Source organism: Mya arenaria, chromosome 15 (genome assembly GCF_026914265.1).
Source record: "Mya arenaria isolate MELC-2E11 chromosome 15, ASM2691426v1".
NCBI classification, from domain to species: Eukaryota; Metazoa; Mollusca; class Bivalvia; order Myida; family Myidae; genus Mya; species Mya arenaria.
Genome location: NC_069136.1, coordinates 28213741 through 28237944, shown reverse-complemented (window position 1 = coordinate 28237944; position 24204 = coordinate 28213741). Strand labels below are relative to the sequence as shown.

The following is a 24204-nucleotide window of genomic DNA, read 5'->3' as shown; positions in this document are numbered from 1 at the left end:
ATCAAATATCTTGTCACATTTAATAAAAAAAACAGAACTTATTTGATTAATAAAAAGTTTTGTTTATTATTTCATAAATTTACGGTAAAAAATTGAAAGGAAAAGCTTTATAAATAAAAAAGTTGCCTCAGTAGAATTCTCTTAGAATTCCAGAAATTCATTTCGCGAAGAGAGGATTTTTTTTACTATTAATTTGGCGCCGAAAGGGTTCATATATTATAAATCAGTAAAATTTTCTTATTTTGAAGTCTTGGACATATATAAGCTCGTTATGAAAATCTTTCTTTACTGTCACCATTTATAGCTGTTCTTGCTTTAAACGCAAAATAAATTGATTCTTCACATCAAGACGCAGTGTTGTATCGTTACAGTTGAATGCACATCAACAACACATTAATTTATCATGTTTCTATAAAACGTGTGTGTTTTTAAAGGTGTTGATTCTATTATAGCCATACAACGCATGTAGCTAACAGATATACTATCAACCAAGCTGCGCTAAATAACCTACAACTTCCGTTAGTGTTTCGAGATATAGCTTCTAAGATGGAATCATCTTTTGTATATGCAATATTGGTGCAAATGTTTAGTATCATTGATATCACTGTTTCAACTTCGCGAACAAAGGTTACGTTTGTTTTTGTGGTAACGTCCATAAGTGGAACGTAAAATTCCCATGGGTATGTTATCTCCATCAATAATCGATCTTTGTCTTGGGTTGAAAAGAGATTTCCCCCGATTCTTCCCAATTCGAAGTTAAGCTGCGTTTGTGAACTTCCACTCACAGTTACTATAACATCATGTTGAAACTCATTTCCGTAGATACCGGCATACTCGGAAATGTCCGGTAAAAACACAGAAATTTCCGTCACGCTCGGATCTGTCTCATTAACTTCTTTCCAAGGTAAGGGGAAGGAGCAGGCAGTTGATGAGTGCAGATGCGATTGCAAAAAAAGTTTGACAATATCTTCTATCATAATGATTGCTTAGCTTTCAAACGCTTTAAATTGCATATTATATCATCTGGAATGAAATCACAGGATGATTTCACTGCTTTTTGCTTAATATTTCACACTGACAATGTTCCGTCCTTTGTATGTATATATAATCATTATGTCACTATTTCTGTTCAATGTTACCACAGACTGAAGTAATTTGAAGTCAATCCCGTTTCCGCTGGAGACCGGAAGTAGTGTTGTTTAAAGTCCCACGGAGAAGGAGTAAATACTGAACTTCGCATATGAAACAAAAATAACAGGCGCCGAAGCACAGGCCTTACTGCTGTTGTCAATCAGAGCACGTCGGCCATTTTCAATTGAAAACACCTCAAAAGTACATGGACGTAGCTTTGTTGATTTAGCAATGAAGCCTTAAGATTTGACTCTAAAAACATCTTATGCAATAATTCACTTAAATGGGAATCAATTTGATCCAAGTGATAACACATACTTTCTAAAATTCCATAATAAATTAATAATATTATTTTTATTTTTATTTTTCACTAATGCACCGGTTCACATCCGAGGCTCGTCAAATGGCGAAGATGTTAGATGGTTTCCGATTGTTTTATTGTCTGTGAGTTTCACGAGCACACTATTATAATGTGTATGCTTTACTGTGAAATTTTGAAAGGAACATTTCTATAAAAAAAGTTTTGGTCAATTAAACTGCCTTGGTAAATTCTCTTAGAATTCCAGAAAAATGGCGCCGAAAGGGTTTATGTTTTTGTAGAGATGATTTCACTTTAAACGCATTCACTATTCATTCTTCACATCACGACCAAATGTTGTATCGTTACAGTTGAAGGCGCATCAACAACACATTTATCATGATTCTATAAAACGTGTGTGCTTTTAAATGTGCTGATTATATTTTGGCCATAAGCCATTTTACAGTAGCCACACAGCGCAGCAAACTAACAGATATACCAAACAAGTTGAGCTAAATAACCTACAACTTCCGTTAGTGTTTCGGGGTATAACGTCTAACATGGAAACATCTTTTGTAAATGTAATATTGGTGCCAAGGTTTATGTTCATTGATGTCACTTTTCCACCTTCGCGAACAAAGGTCACGTTTGTTTTTGTCGTAACGTTGTTATGGTCCATAAGCGGAATGTAAAATTCCCATGGGTATGTTATCTCCATCAAGAATCGTTCTTTGTCTTTGGTTGAATAGAGATTTCCCCCGAGTCTTCCCGATTCGAAGTTAAGCTGCGTTTGTGAACTTCCGTTCACAGTTAATATGAAATCGGGTTGAAACTCATTTCCGTAGATTCCGGTGTACTCGGAAATGTCCGACCAGAAAGCATTAATTTCTGTCAACCTCGAATCTGTCTCATTAACTTCTTTCCAAGGTAGAGGAAAAGAGCAGGCAGTTGATGAGTTTAGCCGTGGTTCTTTGTCCAATAATCTGTCTGCCAGATAGTACATGGTTGTCGTCAACGATTTGGACTGGTAATCCTTGAACATGCCTCCATTTGTACTAATAAATATCCCTGCAACAAACATTTGTACGTTTACTACATTTACTACTACAGTTAATCATGCTGTTAATAAGTTAAAATTGTACAACTATGTTTTTTTCAACTACGAAGTTGTTGTTGTAAATCTCAAACATACATTGATCAAACTACATTAAATATCACAAAAAAACAACAGTTTCGCAATGCATAAATATGCTGCCGACTTCAGCGTACTCTATTTTTATCCCCTACCCCCTTGCATTAGTCTTTGCAGTTGCTATTGAATGTTACTGTTCATAAAACATCGCATGTTTTAGAGCTACATTTTATAAATATCTATAACCATTGGAAATGTGGTACAATGGTTGTGGTATTTTCTATACGCATTACAAATATTCAAAATGAATGTTTATCAAAATGTACATCTTTAAGTAAGATCATACTCATGGACTGTAAGTTTCAAGTTAAACCAATCATCTCTTCCATTCTTTACCTATATTTTCCTCCGGGAACAACCAGACTAGCGTTATGTAAGACCACAAGCCTCCACTATGCCACACCGCTCTGTAACCTGGAAATATAGACAAACGTTATGTAAGACCACAAGCCTTCACTATGCCACACCGCTCTGTAACCTGGAAATACAGACAAACGTTATGTAAGACCACAAGCCTCCGCTGTGCCACACCGCTCTGTAACCAGGAAACACAGACCAGCATAACGTAAGACGATGAGCCTCCACTGTGCCACACCGCTCGGTAACCTGGAAATAAAGACTCGCGTTATGTAAGACCACAAGCTTCCACTGTGCCCAACCGATCCGTTACCTGGAAACACAGAACAGTGTTTTTTAAGTCCACTAGCCGCCACTGTGCCACACCGCTCTGTTACCTGGAAATACAGACCAGCGTTATGTGAGACCACAAGCCTCCACTGTGCCATGACGGTCTGTATACTTGAAATATACTTGTCGCTATTCATGGACAAAACCTATATATAAAGGCTAACATTTTTATCTGTTCACATTTTTTTATCATTATATAAAGGCAAATGAGATAAATATAACACTGCATTTAAATTTATGTTTTTCTATCGTTCATCCATCTAGACTTTAAACATTTAACTTTTATGCTTAAAATGTAATACAATAGTCTTGCTTGACAACTTATTTGTATTTCATCACTGTAAGTGCGGTTACTTAAATTTCGTGACCAATAGCGAGGTTGATTTCATCACTCAATCTGAGGTTAACCTCACTTCGAGTAGGTTAACTTCAGATTGAGCGATGAAATCAACCTCGCTATTGGTAACACCTTGTCAGACTATCGCGATACATCCGCGGACAAACGTATATTAACATTACGCATATTATTCAACCCTGCTTATACTTTGAATAAATGTTTGCCTGTTTTATGAGAAGACAAATCGATGATTTTGCACCTATTAGACGAGACTAATGCGACTTTTTTCCGAGTTTCAACTTTTGTTATATAAGTACAAACCTTCTGTAATATGTAATTGACATTGTAATGAATACATGTGTTTATCTGACAAAGATTAGGAATTCTATGGCAAGACGGTCTTGCATCGTACGTTGACGCCATATCTAGATAGGGTTTTAATGCATTCTATGGCAAGAGGGGGTGCATGATCCGTCTTGCATCATACGTTGACGCCATATCTATACAGGGCTTTTAATAATGATAACTGGCGAGGGAATACGACAGTTGGCAACGACATGAAATGCAGTTTTACTACAGTATATGGTTTAGTACAGGGGTTTGAAGAGTAAAGAGACAACAGTATTAACGTTTCTAAGACACCTCCCAGACATGTGCAAAAAACAAAAAACAGGTTAACTGCGAATGAATTGTTCCCATCAAGTTTCCATCCACATAGCGCTAGTTTTGTAAATTTAGTGATCAGTGACGTGGACTCCTGTTTCTGTAATATACGCTGGGGAATTCTTTTTGATACAAAGATCGCGATTATTTATTCTAGCCCCCCCCCCCCCCCCCCCGTGTTTATATATCAATGCATGTATGCATAATACAGATACTTTAATGCATACCATCGTAGCTACTCTCGAACCATGCGTATCCATATCCGACTAGCACGTCAGATATGGGGAATGTGGGTTTTGACACGGTGACCTTCCCTCTCTTCACAGGAATGGCAGCTGAAATGCAAACGTGATTCTCAACATTTGTTGTACAAATTGGTAAATTTACGGAGAATTGACACAGTTCAGACTTGATAACATTTAAATGAAAAACGAACATAATCGAAAAAAAGTAAGCAAATTGAGATATTTGTTCAACATTTGCTAATTTTAAGTAACTGACTACCTGAGAAAGCTTCATTGAAGAGCATTGGGTCTGCCAGCTGGTCCCCAGTCGTTGTATTCCCATTGTTTAAGACAAACTGTAAATAGCGCGCCATGTCCTCTGCAGACGACAATATGGCTCCTGCTGGCTCCGCCGGGTGGAGTCTTTAAATAGTAACAAGCTCATAACATTTCTCTAATAGTAATGTAAACATTTAAAGCAAACATAAATGAAAACTCTAAAATGGATATGAAATGAGTAACGTTCCGATTATGTTTACGTTTCGCTTGGCATAAGTGATTTAAATTATAAATATGACTAAAACTATTAGGTACTTGTAGTATATAAGTGAACATACTCATAAATATCTAAAGTTGAGTTCTCGAACAAGTCGTCCTTGTATATGTACGGATGCGCCATATCACTTGCAAGCACATCTGATGTCTTGTTCAGTATTTTAGTTGACTTCATTCCAAGGGGAATAAAAATTCGTGACGTCACAAGATTTTCCCATGTATCTCCACCCAACTTTTCTGCGACGTGGCCAAGTAACATGTACATGTAATTGTTGTAGATGAAGGAGTCCCTGAAAGGGATTTGCTCTGGGAGATACCTCATTCGTCTGCAATACAATGTCATGTGTGAAATTTAAAATGATTGATCCATTCTGAGTATTGGACTTGTACGTATTTTGAAATGACTTTTATAAATTGTGAAAATACTAAACAAAATGACACTTTTTTAATGAAATTCCGCTGGCGTTGTATTGCATATTGCATTGTTTGCATTTAACTAGAGCATTGCGCAAATTCAGCAATGAAATAAAACAGTCAAACTATATTAATGACATATGAATTATTTTTGTATATATTTGTTCGAGTATGAGATGATTTTTTACTTGCAAAGGTCTTCCCTCGATATAGATGGTGGGAACCCAGACATCAGGCCAATGTCAGGGTTGGCTAGGCCTGTCCTATGTGATAAAAGGTCTCGAAGAGTTGTCTTCCGTGTTCTATAGTCGTCAATGAACCCATACTCTGAGCCAAGAATATCGGATATCTTCGCCGTCCACTGTAATCTGTACCAAAAAGCCATGTATTGCGGATTTTGATTGTCATATCATTTACATAACTGGTTATACTTAACGATATCATCATTACTAGTCCTTCATGAGAAACCGAAAAAAACGAACATCCGTCACTGGAACCCAAGACTTATTAGGGAGAGACAGTCGGGTTTGCCAATCTTCTACGCGTTGATTTTCCTTTCAATCAATTCAAAGTTTTATAAGTATATTCAATAATGGCATTGCCAATACAGTTTAAGGAGGGGAACGTAAAAGTATCGCTGACCGTTATAGGTTTATTTCAAGTAGTGAATGTTTCGGATTTAATGGTCGAAATATAATTGTTTTCAATATTTTAAACGCGGACACGTCATTTGGCTCATGATCTTGTTATATATCTGACGGCAATATTTATTGTTCTGCAAAAGGATGTAGGTGTTGCGTTGTGTTTGCAACGTCCCTGCCTTACCACCTTTACCATTATTAAACAACAGTGTGTCGCATTTATTGAAAAGTAGTTACTTCATTTGCCAAAAATCCACACAGAGGGTACTGCGAACCCACAACATTGCAGATTGTTTAGCAATGTCAAGTAAGAGCAAACTTGACCGATACAACAATCAATATGTCATACGTTGATTTCACTACACAACGGATTAATATCAATTATGGCAACTAATGAATAATGATAACTTATATCCTGCCCTTGGTTAGCGATGGCTAACATGTGATAATGTGTCACCCGCTTTTATAAACAAGTGGGTATGCTATCTTTATCTGGGCGCAGGACTGTTATTACGCATACCATCTTTTCCAACGTTTCGTGCTATCGTGGGTGGACTGTCCTTGCATTAGTACTTTTATCAGTTAAATTTTGACCCATTTAAGTGTAAATAATGTCACGTTTTATGATACTTGGTTTATTAAGTGATTATGAACAGATGTAAAGTAGAACTCAAGAACAAACCAAATATATCTCGCGTACATATATATTTGTTTTCCGAATTCCACTGTTTACAACTTTTTATTAAATACACTCCAAAACATCAACCCATTATTAAGGATTATGTTGTTATTGCATGCGTCTTACTTAATCTTTAATTTGATTTAGTTTTGTTTGCTATATTGGCTATACAAAGCCTTTGACCTTTAACAAAACAAATAGAATGAGATGTACACGAAATGTAAAGTTGACAAATACAAAAAAAAACTTTTAAAAGTGAAAGGTATATAAACAAGATAGTTTTAAAACTATTTCATAAAGGACTATGAGGCAACTGAATCTAAATCTTTGTCATTATCTGTAGACAAACACCTTATATTAGTGTTTTGTATTACCTTAATTTATTATCTTTTGATTCCATTGTGTCCAGCTATGCACATTTGATAATAAATGAATGTTTCTAAATGGTTGGTATATTTAAACATGTGTAACTTGAACGAGGTATATAATTCAACTTCTTTTGTATAACTACATTTGAAAATGAAATACTGCGGGAAACCCTAAGATTCCTAACTCTATGATCTCTCACTAAAGCTGCGGATGATGAATATTATTCAGTGTCACAAATTCCTATTTGAGGGCATACAAGATAAAAGAGGTTTAGGATGTCTTACATTGTAGTATTGAAGAACAAGGAATTATATAATTAAAAAACAAGCTCAGGAGAAAGAAACATGTTTGTTAAATAAAAAGGTGTGAAGTATATCAGTTATTTTTGCAAAACATGGCATTGTTTAGTATATACAAAACAATAATATTATCGCTTCTTCAGAGGATACAGAAGTACAAATTTGGTCACAATATGCCAACCCTAATTGAAATTTATAATAACAAATTATCTATTTTTTAGTGGCTTTCACCATAGAGGCCCCAAAGACAATCCCATGAAAGGTCTCTATTAACTTTCCTATATTTCAACTTTGATCACAATATGTCAACCCTTTCTAAAGCTAGTCAGTACAAACCATTTTTTCTGTTTTAAGCAACCGTGACCTTGACTTTGACCATGACTCTCGGTGCCAAAAACACGAAACCATGAAAGGTCTTTATAAACTCCTCATATATACCAAGTTTGGTCGCTGACTGAAGTTATCAAATAGCAACCATTTTTTCTTTTTATAGTTAAAGTGGCATTGACCTTGATTATAGGGGCCCTAAACGCAATACCATGAAATGTCTCTATAAACTCCTCATATGCACCAAGTTTGGTAACTATATGTCAAACCTTACTAAAATTATTCGATACCAAAGGTGAGTTTGTTGTTGCCCTCCCACTGACCAACCCGAATAACGAAGCAAGTCATTCTGATAACCAGTTTTCACTTTGTGTAAACCTGGTTAAAATATAAAGAATGTGCTTGTCGAAAGAAATAAAAAAGGAAAACAATGGTTAACAAAATAAGTCCATCAAGGGCAATATTTGTATAAATGTTCAACTGGAGTAATGTAACCTAATTGTATGATGGCCATCAATAATTATGCTAAGTATTAAATCAATTGAATGTAGGGTATAGAAGTTGCCCTAAAGCTTTAACCTTCCCTGAAACTTATTTAAGTCAATCAGGTGTCGTCATTTGTATAAAGGATAATATGGAGTTATGTAACCTCTATGTGTTATTGTCCTGAACAACTGTGTGAAGTATTAAGTGAATTAAATGAAGGGTTTCGGAGTTATAAGTGAAAATGCCTACCTGCTCTGAAACTTTAACCGGACGCCGACGCTAGGGCGAGTAGTAAAGCCTTCTTATTGTTCGAATAGTCGAGCTTAAACAGCTATATTAGCTTTATTATTCATCAATTTTGCACAGTGATAAGGAAGCAATATAGACCATAGATATGATGATAAGCGCTACAGTTGGCAATTACCATCAGCTATATTTGCACCATATGTAATCCTTGAAAATGCAAGTTTTATAGCAGCTAGATCTATCGTTACACCAAATACAAAAGAGAAGTTGCAAATAATTACTTCTAAGGGTAAGCGCTTCATCATCAAGGTATGTGTCTATTATACACGTTTATAACAACATGTACGATCATACTAGCACAGTGGATAAAACTTGTTTCACCAAGCATACCAGTACCAAATCAGACTAAAATTTCACATACGAGTTTTTTTCAATGTTCGGGTAGCTACACACAAAAGAACACTTACATGTCGTTTTTCAACTTTCGTTCTGTTTCAGTTCCGTGACCATATAAACTACATAATTATTATGCATATTCATATTCGAAATAGTATGTGTTGATATAAATACCGCTATGCTGTCATACTTGTTCTCTTTAAGCAGGATCGCCAGCAGAGCCATGGTAAATGACTTGGTTACAGAACCAATGTTGAACAATGTGTTTTCGTCAACAGGCCGTCCACTCTTTAATTCAGCCAGCCCAAACCCTCGTGTCCATGTATCGTGTTCTGTATAAAACAGTAAGTTTTTCACAACTTGAATTGAAATTTTAAACATATAAGACTAGGACGTGAGCAGTCAAGGTAGATCAATGTAAGCTTTAGTATACCAATGCGCTATGGTATACCAATGCAAATTCAAGTATACACTACAACTTATAGCATACCAGTGCAATATATACTTAGTATATCAATCTTCAATAGGATAATAACGCGCTCTACATTACCATTGCGCTGTAGTATACCAATGAACTGAAGTATACCAATACGCTGTTGTATACCAATAAAAAGTATAGTTTACCAGATGCACGCTTGTGGAATATGACACAATTCTACCGAAACAAAAAACAGAAATCTCAGTTTAAGGAACTTCAGATTGTTCGAGTATGAGCCTGCTGTTTGTTAAATGCTGACGCTTGGTGACACCGTAAGAGTTTGCTGGTCACCAGTACGCAAACTAAGCGGCTGAAAATACTTTACCAAGATTTTTTTTCCTTTGTTCTGTTTTTCAAATCGGGCATGAAATAGCTCATTTGGTGAACATTAATGGCTTAAACAACTTATGCGTTTTTGTTATCTTTAATATTTCTCTAAATTACAATTAAAACAAGAAGAAAAGACAGCAGGCTTTCAAAAATCACAAGCAACTGACTATCGGAAACCTTAAACATAAAAACATGCTTTCGAACAAAACTTTGTGGCGATGCATAATACTTGTTTGAATAACCATAAGTCCTTGTATTACGAAATACCTGTGGTGATATTTCAATTTTAGAATGTCACCTTCACAATGTTTAAAGTTTCATGAATTCTACTTCATGATTTCACTTATTAACAATTTCACGAATTCGTACTTGAATATTTATTTTTCACCTATAAACGATTTTAACTTTTCTTATTAAAACTTAAAATAGTTAAAAGATGAATTCATTACGTTTAAGTCAACGACGATGTCCTTGTATAACAGTATTTACAGAAATACACCATTGTCGAAGAAGGTAGTATACATTAGTAATTACAGAAACGAATTTACGTTTGACCGATTCGAATAAAAACAAACCTTTGAAGATGCCAACCGTCATACCCGGAACGTGACGGCATTCTAACGTGGCCTGTATAAGTTTAACAACGTCTTGTTCCGTTTCATCGTCAAACACTGCTCCACGTGCACTGGTAAACACGATGGCGGCAACACAATAACGGACAACGTACCGCATAGCTAACTACGTATTTGGTGCTTGAGTGTGAATAATCCAGCTGTAACCTCGTCTTAAATACAGAGTATTTGGTTTTATTTCGCAACTTGTTTATTATTTTACCTCACTTTCTTTTCGCGTGATTTAAGTTTAAGTGTTAAGATTTACAACAGGCAATATAAATAACTGCTTCGTTTAATTTTCCAACTCGAACAAATATTTACAAATGCTTTAGTGGTTAAGGTGCGTTATAACTGTGGTCCAGGATGCCCTCTCTATAATTGATGCTATTTTAGATTAAAATCCTGTTATAGTCTCAATGATGAACATAATGTATATTTGTTAAACTTTAAATACTGTCAGTGAAAGATAATGTTTGTGGAAAGATAACAAGACAAGCATGAAAGAAATATGATATAACCAATCAAAACAGGTATTCTAATAGGAACGATGAGGATCGACTAACTATCAAATAAACAATCCAAATGTAAGATAAGTATACACTTTGTTGTGATGGGAGAAAATATATATCAATATTTTAACACTAACTTCAGTTTAAGATACATGTTCTACACTAGCAATGATGTACTACACTTTTACTTTCATGTAAATATTGACGACGAATAAATGCTTTTGAAATAAACACAAATAAGTTGAACTGTATATTTCGTGGCTTACATGAGATCGATGAATTTCATTACACTATGCTTACTACGTAATTCGACGTAGATCGACATATTCATTTTAAATACAAACCCTGCCGAATTCATAAGGGCTCGTGTACAAGTTTTAACAGTCTTTCTACGTATTTTCTTTTTAAATTTGATCTACGTTGATCGACATATACATTGTATATAAAGAAGGAATTGAAATCATAAGGGTTTGAATAGCTTTTCTATCACCAAAATCCAATTTGTCGGTAAGCTTCTCTTGAGAAATGCGTGAATAACACGGGATGACCAGATACAGGGTAAATGAGAAAGTCAGATAAAGTGAGTCAATCCTGTTCTGATTATTTTGTTTTTTGCGTATACCACTTCTACACTTTTCACGTATACTTGTCACAGTTATTCCGTTGTTTATTTCGATTTAAACTTATCATGTGATACTAAATATACACAGAGTTCACATATTTTGCAGCTGAAGCCAAACATTACTTGGATTAAAAACAATTCCAAACATTAAGTTTAAAAAAAGGATTTTGCTATAACTTAATATCACATTGTTTTGTTTCAAATATTGAATGTTTCAAGTTTAAATGTCGAAATATCCTTGTTTTTAATATTTTGAATGCGGACACGCGATTTTGAAAACGATCCCGTGATATCCGCAACGGCAATGATTACTGAACAGCATCTGGATATTTGTATTTCATTTTTGAATTATTGTGATTTATTTTATTTGTTGACGTAGCTGGTCTATATAATATTAGATCGGAATCATTAAAGAAACATTTTTATATTAATATTATATTTATCCTTTGATTTTGACCTAAATATAATCATAGAAACAGGGCATCCCAAATTTTCTGAAAGCTTATAGATTAACTATCATGATATCCTAACAAAACACTGGTATTAAAATTGCCGTGTCGGTTGAGTAATTCATACTTCAAGCTTAAAATGTATCCCGCCCTTTTCAAAGTCGCGGTTTCTTTTTGCAAGATATTTACACCATTTGTCAAATATCCAAGCAGTGGTTACTTCTCTTTGCTGTACAGTAATCGTTCGTCAAACGAAATCATTAATTGTATAATATTTGTTAATGGACTTAGCTTGTCTTTGGTTAACATGGACATCTCCATATTTTTACTATCATTGCATTCATTGAAAAGTAACTATGGAATTTGCCCTTGGCATCCCAGATTCTCTCAAAGTTTATTGCCTAGGCTGTTATAATATCTCAACACAATTGTCGTTTGGAATGAGAAATGGCAACTTGAAACGATAAAAGGGATAGAAGCATTCTCAAAAAAGAAGTTTATATGAAGAAAAAAAAGCTGGAAAACAACAACAACAACGATATCAGTTAAAAAAAAAGCAATCAAGAAATACATCGAAATTCTTCTTGAACAAGTATTTAAAACCTAATGTTATCAAACATGATAAAGAACCGTCATTTTGGATAAAACCACAACACTGCCATGTGCCAACTTGATCGCTTCATCATTCAATATGTCATACGATGATTGCACTTCTTTAAAAATCAAAATAATATTGTAAAATAAGGGCACCTCTTGAATAATGATTATTTATACCCGCTGTTCGGTTTATAAGCTTAAAATCGTTCACAATAGCTAACATGTACGTGTTGTTTCCCCGCTTGCAGTGTATACATTACGATATCATAAGGATACAAGGCAGAACAATTGTACTAACGTAAGCGCGACTGTTAGTTTTAACTTAGCGCATGACTGTTATCACGCATAACACCCCCTTCCACGTTTCATGCTATCTTTGACTGTCCTTGTATTAATATTGATATCAGTTAAATGTTGCTCCATAATTTTGTAAATGGTGTCACCTTTTATGTTCAAAAGAATATTGCCTAAACCAAATGAGAACATCGACATTTTTTTATGCAAATTAAATAGAAACTTTTGAAGGCCATGCAATTTGTTGTGAAAATAAAACTAAAGCACATGTTCGATGGGTCGAATAAAACTGGTACATGAAGAAACACCGTCGCTGATTTCAACTGAAATATGTTTCCTGAAAGCCTACAGCGCTCACGGTTGGTCTGAGAGATAATGTAGGTAAGACCGTGTGCTAACGGTTCTCCGTTGGTTTGGCAAAACTTAATTTGATATTTTTCGAATGTTAATCAGACATCCTTTATAACATGTTTGCTGTAATAAGCTGTTGAGCAAATTTTACGATGGAACATTGTGATGCCATACGGACAATAATTTTGACAGAATGAATATGTTTTTATACTGAAATTTTCCAGATGATCCAGTCATACATTCCTTGCTGTTTCTTGATGATATCGTTTCACATGAGAAGACCAACTAGTCAAAAATTGGAACTTCAATTAATTGCATGATTCCAATAGTGCAAACATATTTCACCTCAAAGCTACATGACATAAGACTTACACACTTGAAACGATTGGATAGTGAAATCACCTGGAAATATTCATAATTTTGTTTCACTTTTGGGTAAAATGCAGATGCAATTGCAACAAAAGTCTGAACATAACTTCTACCATAATGTTTGCTTTGCTTTTTAAACACTTAAAACTGCGTGTTATATCAGCTGGAATGAGATCATAAATGATTTCACTGCCATTTGCTTGATATTTCACACTGACAATGCTTCGTCCTTTGGTTGTATATATAATAATTATATCTCTATTTCAAGTCAATATTACCACAGACTAAAATCATTTGGTCAGTTCCGTTTCCGTTGGATACCGGAAGTAGTGTCTGAGATGTTTAAATACCACGAAAGGGTAAATACTGTCCTTGGCATATAAAACAAAAATAACAGGCGCCGAAGCGTAGGCCTTACTGCTGTGGTCAATCGGAGCACGTCGGCCATTTTCCTTTGAAAACACCTCGAAAGTACATGGACGAAGATATTTTGATTTAACAGTTAAGTCTAAAGATTTTACTGTAAAGAATCCTTATGCAATAATTCACTTAAATGGGAATCAATTTGATCTAAGTGATTAAAAACTTTCTAAAATGCTATAATATATTAATATTTCTTTTTTTACGAACTACTTTTAATTTCATTAATGCACCGGTTCACATCCGAGGCTCGTCAAATGCGGAGATGTCAGATGGTTTCCGATTGTATTGTGATCTGGTGCGTTTCACGAGCACGCTGTCATAATGCGTATAAACCAGCGATTGCTATCTTCAACTTAAGAGTGGATGAAAATCAGGAATCAGGATAATCAGTCATTTCCTTTGCATTTAAGTTAAAAATTATTTCAGGCGGGCATGTGCATCAATTTAAATAGAATTTGAACACATTTCGAATTGCATACTAAGATTATATAATTTCAAACTACTGATAAAATGCGAAATGCTTGTATTGCATATGACTGAGAAACAAAAATGAAAGGTCATTTTACGTTAAAATTTACATAAAAGGTCAAAAATTGATTGATTGAAATTAGAAATAATTGTGTTTGACATAAATGGTGTTAAATATCAGGGTATGATCATTCCTTCCCTGAAATACATGTTCAAATGTTAAACTTCATTTTCGGTTTCACAGTTTAATAATTAACAGATGACCATCACTGACCGATACGGCAACTTCAGTATTAATTTAATCCATTTTGGCGGGAAACTAAATAATGAGACGCATATAATGTATAAAATGTATAAAAAGGATATATTATCCTAAAATATTTGATCAAATGTCCACATTTTTCATATTTCATACTTCATACTTTATTAAATATATCGTCAAATTAAATTTTAAAACAAAATTATTTGATTTATCAAATGTTTTCTTTTTAAATAACTTTACTGTGAAAATTTGAAAGGAAAATATCTATAAAAAAAGTTATGGTCAAGTAAATTGCCTTGGTAGAATTCTCTTTGAATTCCAGGACAATTTTTCACATCACAACCCAATGTTGTATCGTTTCAGTTGAAGGCGCATCAACAACGCATACATTTATCACGATTCTATAAACCGTTTGTGCTTTTAAATGTGCTGATTATATTATGGCCATACGCCATTTTACAATTGCCGCTCGGCGCAAGAAACTACCAGATAAACCAACCAAGCTGTGCTAAATAACCTATTACTTTCGTTAGTGTTTCGGGATATAACGTCTAACATGGAAACATCTTTTGTATATGTTATGTTGGTGCCAAGGTTTATGTTCATTGATTTCACTTTTCCACCTTCGCGAAAAAGGTTACGTTTGTTTTTGTCGTAACGTTGTTATGGTCCATAAGCGGAACGTAAAATTCCCATGGGTATGTTATCTCCATCAAGAATCGTTCTTTGTCTTGGGTTGAATAGAGAATTCCCCCGAGTCTTTCCGATTCGAAGTTAAGCTGCGTTTGTGAACTTCCACTCAAAGTTAATATGAAATCGGGTTGAAACTCATTTCCATAGATTCCGGTGTATTCGGAAATATCCGGCAAGAAATCAGAAAATTCCGTCAACCTCGAATCTGTCTCATTAACCTCTTTCAAAGGTAGAGGATAAGAGCATGCAGTTGATTGGTTTAGCCATGTTTTTTTGTCCAATAATTTGTCTGCCAGATAGTACATGGTTGTTGTCAACGATTTGGACTGGTAATCCTTGAACATGCCTCCATTTGTACTAATAAATATCCCTGCAAAAACATTTGTACATTTACCACATTTACTACTACAGTTAATCATGCTGTTAATAAGATCAAATTGTACAATTATGGTTTTTCCTCCGACTACGAAAATGTTGTTGTAAAACCTCAAACATACATTCATCAAACTTTGATTAAAACCACAAAAACAACAGTTTCGCTCTGTAATTATAAATGTGCCGCCGACTTCAGCATACCCTATTTTTACCCCCTACCCCCTTACTTTAGTCTTTGCAGTTTCTTTAGAATGTTACTGTTCGTCAAAACATTAAATGTTTTATAATTACATTTTATAAATTTCTGTAACCATTGGAAGTGTTGTAAAATGATTGTGGTTTAACTTTAATTTATACTAACACAGTTTCAAATGTATTTTGTCTAATCATTATAAATAATCAAAATGAATGTTTATCAAAATATACATCTTTAAGTAAGATCCTACTTAAGGAGTGTAAGCTTACAGTTCAACCAATTAGCGTTATGTAAAACCACAAGCCTCAAATGTGCCACACCGATCTGTAACCTGGAAAAATAGACCAGCGTTATGTAAAACCACAAGCCTCAAATGTGCCACACCGATCTGTACCCTGAAAATATAGACAAGCGTTATGTAAAACCACAAGCCTCAAATGTGCCACACGGCTCGATAACCTTGAAATACAACCATCACTGTAACAACAGGCTTCCACTCTGCCAACCTGCTCTGTAACCAGGAATCAAAGACCAGCATAATGGAAGACGATGAGCCTCCACTGTGTCACCCGGCTCGGTGACCTGGAAATACAACCATCACTGTAACCACACACATCCACTGTGCCAACCCGCTCTGTAACCAGGAATCAAAGACCAGCACAATGGAAGACGATGAGCCTCCACTGAGTCAACCCGCTCGATAACCTTGAAATACAACCATCACTGTAACCACAGACATCCACTGTGCCAACCCGCTCTGTAACCAAGAATCAAAGACCAGCATAATGGAAGACGATGAGCCTCCACTGTGTCACCCGGCTCGGTAACTTGGAAATACAACCATCACTGTAACCACAGGCCTCCACTGTGCCAACCTGCTCTGTAACCTGGAATCAAAGACCAGCATAATGGAAGACGATGAGCCTCCACTGAGTCACACCGCTCGATAACATTGAAATACAACCATCACTGTAACCACAGACATCCACTGTGCCAACCCGCTCTGTAACCTGGAATCAAAGACCAGCATAGTGGAAGACGATGAGCCTCCACTGTGTCACCCGGCTCGGTAACTTGGAAATACAACCATCACTGTAACCACAGGCCTCCACTGTGCCAACCTGCTCTGTAACCAGGAATCAAAGTCCAGCATAATGGAAGACGATGAGCCTACACTGAGTCACACCGCTCGATAACCTTGAAATACAACCATCACTGTAACCACAGGCCTCCACTGTGCCAACCCGCTCTGTAACCAGGAATCAAAGACCAGCATAATGGAAGACGATGAGCCTCCACTGTGTCACACCGCTCGGTAACCTTGAAATACAACAATCACTGTAACCACAGACATCCACTGTGCCAACCCGCTCTGTAACCAGGAATCAAAGACCAGCATAATGGAAGACGATGAGCCTCCACTGTGTCACCCGGCTCGGTAACCTGGAAATACAACCATCACTGTAACCACAGACATCCACTGTGCTAACCCGCTCTGTAACCAGGAATCAAAGACCAGCATAATGGAAGACGATGAGCCTCCACTGTGTCACCCGGCTTGGTAACCTGGAAATACAACCATCACTGTAACCACAGACATCCACTGTGCCAACCCGCTCTGTAACCAGGAATCAAAGACCAGCATAATGGAAGACGATAAGCCTCCACTGTGTCACCCGGCTTGGTAACCTGGAAATACAACCATCACTGTAACCACACACATCCACTGTGCCAACCCGCTCTGTAACCAGGAATCAAAGATCAGCATAATGGAAGACGATGAGCCTCCACTGTGTCACCCGGCTTGGTGACCTGGAAATACAACCATCACTGTAACCACAGGCCTCCACTGTGCCAACCCGCTCTGTAACCAGGAATCAAAGACCAGCATAATGGAAGACGATTAACCTCCACTGTGTCATCCGGCTCGGTAATCTGAAAATACAACCATCACTGTAACCACAGACATCCACTGTGCTAACCCGCTCTGTAACCAGGAATCAAAGACCAGCATAATGGAAGACGATGAGCCTCCGCTGAGTCACACCGCTCGGTAACCTGGAAATACAACCATCACTGTAACCACAGGCCTCCACTGTGCCAACCTGCTCTGTAACCAGGAATCAAAGACCAGCATAATGGCAGACGATGAGCCTCCACTGTGTCACCTGGCTTGGTAACCTGCAAATACAACCATCACTGTAACCACAGGCCTCCACTGTGCCAACCCGCTCTGTAACCAGGAATCAAAGACCAGCATAATGGAAGACGATGAGCCTCCACTGTGTCACCCGGCTCGGTGACCTGGAACTACAACCATAACTGTAAACACAGACATCTACTGTGCCAACCTGCTCTGTAACCAGGAATCAAAGACCAGCATAATGGAAGACGATGAGCCTCCACTGTGTCACCCGGCTCGGTAACCTGGAAATACAACCATCACTGTAACCACAGACATCTACTGTGCCAACCTGCTCTGTAACCAGGAATCAAAGACCAGCATAATGGAAGACGATGAGCCTCCACTGAGTCACACCGCTCGGTAACCTGGAAATAAATCCTCGCGTTATTTATGACAACAAGCTTCCACTTTGCCCAACCGATCCGTAAGCTGGAAACACAGACCAGTGTTTATTAAGACCACGAGCCGCCACTGTACCACATCGCTCTGTAACCTGGAAATACAGACCAGCGTTATGTAAGACCACAAGCTTCCACTGTGCCGAACCGATCTGTTACCTGGAAACACAGACCATTGTTAATTAAGACCACGAGCCGCCACTGTACCACATCGCTCTGTAACCTGGAAATACACACCAGCGTTATGTAAGACCACAAGTATTCACTGTACCATGAAGGTCTGTATACTTGAAATATACGTGATAAGGATAAACAATATTTTTACTGTGGAATCTGTGGCCATGTAGCTATTGATGGACAAAACCCTCATATATAAAGGCTAACATTTTCATCAATCCACATTTTTTTTTATCATAACAGAAAGGCAAATGAGTTTAACATAACACTGCATTTAAATTAATCTTTTTCTTTTGTTCATAACTCTTGATGCTTAAAATGTAATGAAATAGTCGTGCTTGACCGCTTATTTGTATTTATCACTTTAAGTGCGGTTAGTTATATTTCGTGACCAATAGCGATCGAGGTTGATTTAATTACTCAATCTGAGGTTAGCCTATTCGAAGTGAGGTTCTATGGCAACACCTTGTCAGACTCTCACAATACATCCACCGACAAACATCTATTAACATTACGCATATTATACAACTCTGCTTATACTTTGAATAAATGTTTGCCTGTTTTATGGAATTTTTTTCGAAGATGTTGCACCTATAATACGAGACTAATGCGACTTTCTCTCGAGGTTTTACTTTTGTTATATAAGTACAAACCTTCTTTAATATGTGATTGACATTGTAATGAATATATGTGTTCTCCTGACAACGATAAGGCATTCTACGGCAAGAGGATGCGCATGATCCGTCTTGCATCATACGTTGACGCAATATCTAGATCTAGGGTTTTTACCGGTGATAACTGGCGAGAAAATAGAGAAAATTCGACAACAGGCAACACAGTTCAAAGCAGTTTTACTACATTCTATTGTTTAGTACAGAGGTTTGAAGAGTAAAGAGACAACAGTATAAAAGTTCCTAAGACACTTTCCAGACATGTGCCAAAAACCCAGGTTAACTGCGAATTTATAAGTTCCCATCATGTTCCCATCAACATAGCGCTAGTTTTGTAAATTTAGTGATCAGTGACGTGGACGCTGTTTCTGTATCACATACGATGGTGAACTCGTTTTAATACAAAGAGTTGTAAATCCCGATGTTTCGTTCTAGCCCCCCCCCCTCCCTGTGTTTATATATACATGTATGCATAATACAATTACAAACACGTCAGATATGGGGAATGTAGGCTTGGACACGATGACCTTCCCTCCCATCACAGGAATGGCAGCTGAAATGCAAGCGTGATTCTCAACATTTTTGGTAAAATGGGTATCCATATACAGAGAATTGACACAGTTTAGCCTTGATAACATTTAAATGAAAAACGAAAATAATCGAAAGGAAGTAAGCAAATTGAGATATTTGTTCAAAATTTGCTAAAGAGCATTGGGTCTGTCAGCTGGTCCCCAGTCGTTGTATTCCCATTGTTCAGGAAAAACTGTAAATAGCGCGCCATGTCCTCTGTAGACGACAATATAGCTCCTTCTGGCTCCAACGGATGAAGTCTTTAAATAGTAATAAACTCACAACATTTCTCTAGTATTGTAAACATTTTAAGCAAACATAAATCAAAAGTCTAAAATTCATTTAAAATGACTAACGTTCCTAATTTTTTACGTTTTGCTGGGTATAGGTGATTTAAATTATAAATATAGCTAAAACTATTAGGTACTTGTAGTATATTAGGGAGCATACTCATAAATATCTGAAGCTGAGTTCTCAAAACGAGTAGTTCTTGTATATGTACGGATGCACCATCTCACTTGAAAGAACGTCTGATGTTTTTTGCAGTATTTTAGTTGAATTCATTCCAAGGGGAATAAAAATTCGTGACGTAACAAGATTTTCCCACGTATCTCCACCTAACTTTTCTGCCACGTGGCCAAGTAACATGTACATGTAATTGTTGTAGATGAAGGAGTACCTAAAAGGGATTTGCTCTGGGAGATACCTCATTCGTCTGCAATAAAATGTCATGTGTGAAACGATTCAAAACGATTGATCCATCCTGTTTATTGAACGTGTACGTATTTTTGATTTTATGATTTATATGAATTGCAACATTACGAAACAATATGACGATGACGTTGAATTGCATATTGTATTGTATGCATTCGACAAGAGCATCGCGCAAATTCAGCAATAAAAAAACAATTAAACAATACTTATGACATATAAACTATAATTGTATATATTTGTTGAAGTTTGAGATGATTTATTACTTGCGAAGGTCTTCCCTCATTATGGATGGTGGGAACCCAGACATCAGGCCAATGTTGGGGTTAGCCAGGCCCGTCCTATGTGACAGAAGGTCTCTAAGAGTTGTCTCTCGTGTCCTAAAGTCGTCAATGAACCCATACTCTGAGCCAAGAATATCGGATAGCTTCGCCGTCCACTGTAATCTGTACCCAATAGCCATCTATTGCGGATTTTGATTATCATATAATTCAAATAACTGGTTTCACTCAACGATATTATCATTACAAGTCCTATATGAGAAACCGAAAAAAACTTACACCAGGCTCTGAAACCCAAAACTCATCAGTGAGAGACAGTCGGGTTTACCAAGCTTCTACGCATTGATTTTCTTTTGAATCAATTCAAAGTTTTAGAAGTATATTAAATAAAGGCAGTTGAAGGAGGGGGATATCTGCCACTACGTACTTAAAATGTATCGCATAACGTGATTGGTGTGTTGAAAGTAGTGAATGGTTCGGATTTAATGGTCGAAATATAATTGTGTTTTTTTTTCCAATATATTGAACGCGGATATGTGATTTGGCTCATGATCTTGTTATATATAGTTGACGGCAATGAGTTTTGTTCTGCAAAAGGAAATAAGCCAATACGTTGTGTTTGCACAGTCCCTACTTTACCACTTTTACCATTATAAAACAATAGAGATTGTCGCATTTATTAAAAAGTAGTTACTTAATTTGTCAAAGATCCACGCAGAGGGTACTGTGAGTCGAATCCACATCACTGCAGATTGTTTACCAATGTCAAGTAAGAGCCAAATTGACCGATACAACAATCAATATGCCATGCGATGATTCCACTTCACAACGGATTAATATCAATAATGGCAACTAATGAATAATGTTAACTTATATCCTGCCTTTGGTTAACGATAGCTAACTGTGAGAATTTGTCACCCGCTTTTTATAAACAAGAACGTCTGTTATTTTTATCTGAGAGGCAGGGCTGATATTACACATACCATCTTTTCCAACGTTTCGTGATATCGTGGGTTGACTGTCTTTGCATTAGCACTTTTATCAGTTAAATTTTGACCCATTTAAGTATAAATGATGTCACGTTTTATGATACTTGGTCGGTCATTAACGTGGTTTATTAACGGATTATGAACAGATGTAAAGTAGAACTAAAAAAAATGCCAAATATATCTCGCGTACATATGTTTTCCGAATTCTACTGTTTACAACTTTTCATCAAATTCAGTCCAAAACATCTACCCATTATTAAGGAGTATGTTGTTATTACATGTGTCTTACTTAAACTTTAATTTCAAGTGTCAAGTTTTTTTGCGGTATCGGCTATATAAGGTGTCCAGTAACAAAATATATAGAATGAGATTTACACCAATTGTAAAGTTGATACTACAAAAAAAAACTTTTGAAAAGTGAAAGGTATATAAACAAAATAGGTTGTAAACTATTTTAAAAAGGACGACGAAGCAACTGAATCAATTTTTTGTCAAAACATTTAGACAAACATCTTCAATTATTTTTCTGTATTACTTTTATTAATTTATCTTTAGATTCCATTGTATCCAGCTATGCACAATTGATGATAAATGAATTCTTCTAAATGGCGGCTATATTTTAACATTTGTCACTTGAACGAGGTATATATTTTAACTTCTTTTATTTAACTAAATTTGAAAATGAAAAACTGCAGGAAACCCTAAGATTTTTTACTCTATGATCTCTCACTGAAGATGCTGATGATGAATATTATTTAGTGGCACACATTCTTATTTAAGGACATATAAGATAAAAAAGTCAGCATATGTAACATTGTAGTTATCTAGAACAAGGAATTATATAATTAAAATCTAGCTCAGGAAAAGTAAACATTTTTGTTAACTATATCAGTTATTGCTTGCAAAGCACGGCATTTGTTTGAAATACAAAACAATAAAATCATCATTTTTTCAGATGATACAAAAGTACAAATTTGGCCACCATATGTCAACCCTAATTGAAGTTTATAATACCAAATGGTTATCTATTTTTTATAGTGGCCTTCACCATAGAGGCCCAAAAATCAAAGGTTTCGGGAGGGGGTATTGTTTTGGCGTTGTCCGTCCGTCCGTCCGTCCGTCCGTCCGTCCGCCCGGAACCATATCTTGGTAGACATTGATAAAAAATGTTCAAATTTAGTCATAATGTTCCATAATGTTTAAATCTCGACCACTTGTTTAATTGGGTCACATGGGGTCAAAATCTAGGTCACTAGGTCAAATCTGAGATAAATCTTTGGAACAACCTAGAGGCATTATATATGGTCAAATACTCATGAAACTAAGTCAAAATGTTTTCCTTGATGAACTTTTGGACGTATATAAAACTTGGTCTCATATGATCGAACATTATGTCACTAGGTCAAATCTTGTTAGGAACTATATCATGGTAATGATTGGTCAATAATGTTTAAACTTGGTCAGGATGTACCCCTTGATGAAATATGGACCGCTTGTAAAAGTGGGTCACATGGGGTCAAAAACTAGATCACTAACTCAAACCTTAGAAAAATCTTTGGAACACTTTAGAGGCATTATGTATGGTATTTATATTCATGAAACGTGAATGTTTTCCTTGATGAACTCTTTGACATGTTTAAAACTGTGTAACATTCAAAGAAACTATTACAAATGTTACTCTACTTACAAAACTTTTATTTCAAATAATTCTACCATATTACATTATAATATAGGAATATTCCATCTAGTTTTCATTTCCAATCCATGAACTTTGCCTTATAAGGCGGGGGATATCAATTCAACGAATTTGCTTGTTCTATTTATAGTAACAGTGACATTGACCTTGAAGACAGGGACCCTAAACGTAATCCCATGAAAGGTCTTAATAAACTCTTTCTATATACCAACTTTGGTCACTATATGTCAAACTTTACTAAAATTATTCGATACCATAGGTGAGTTTGTTGTTGCCCTACCACCGGCCCGCCCGAACAACGACGCAAGTCATTCTGATAACCAGTTTTCACTTTGTGTAAACCAGTGTAAATATATAAAGAATGTGCTTGTCGAAAGAAATGAAAAGTCCATCAAGGGCAATATTTGAATAAATATTCAACTGGAATTATGTAACCTATGGTCTTCAATAACTGTGTTAAGTATTAAGTCAACTGAATGTAGGGTATAGAAGTTATTGATAAAAATCCCAACTTGCCTTAAAATTTTAACCTTCCCTAAAACCTTAATCTTA

At 36.1% G+C, this 24204-nt stretch overlaps 1 protein-coding gene across 1 annotated transcript; it reads right to left on the bottom strand.

Annotated features, from left to right (window-relative positions):
* Positions 1-1772: 1772 nt before the first annotated feature.
* Positions 1773-10529, bottom strand: LOC128220734 (penicillin-binding protein 4-like). The gene is made up of 8 exons (XM_052929238.1): positions 10328-10529; positions 9135-9276; positions 5690-5869; positions 5150-5413; positions 4813-4955; positions 4536-4643; positions 2958-3035; positions 1773-2497 (listed from the first exon to the last, which is right to left on the bottom strand). Exons 1-8 carry the CDS (start codon positions 10482-10484, stop codon positions 1890-1892), a joined length of 1680 nt encoding a protein of 559 aa, XP_052785198.1. The 5' UTR covers positions 10485-10529; the 3' UTR covers positions 1773-1889.
* Positions 10530-24204: the final 13675 nt, after the last annotated feature.

What these genes read in the sequence shown, in the direction of transcription:
- LOC128220734 (XM_052929238.1), bottom strand. Translation starts at nt 10,484, where the DNA reads ATGCGGTACGTTGTCCGTTATTGTGTTGCCGCCATCGTGTTTACCAGT. An exon ending in TCAACTTTAGATATTTATGA is followed by an intron (nt 4,956 to 5,149) that starts GTATGTTCACTT and finishes TACTATTTAAAG; the next exon opens with ACTCCACCCGGCGGAGCCAG. An exon ending in GTTCGAGAGTAGCTACGATG is followed by an intron (nt 3,036 to 4,535) that starts GTATGCATTAAA and finishes CTATATTTCCAG; the next exon opens with GTTACAGAGCGGTGTGGCAT.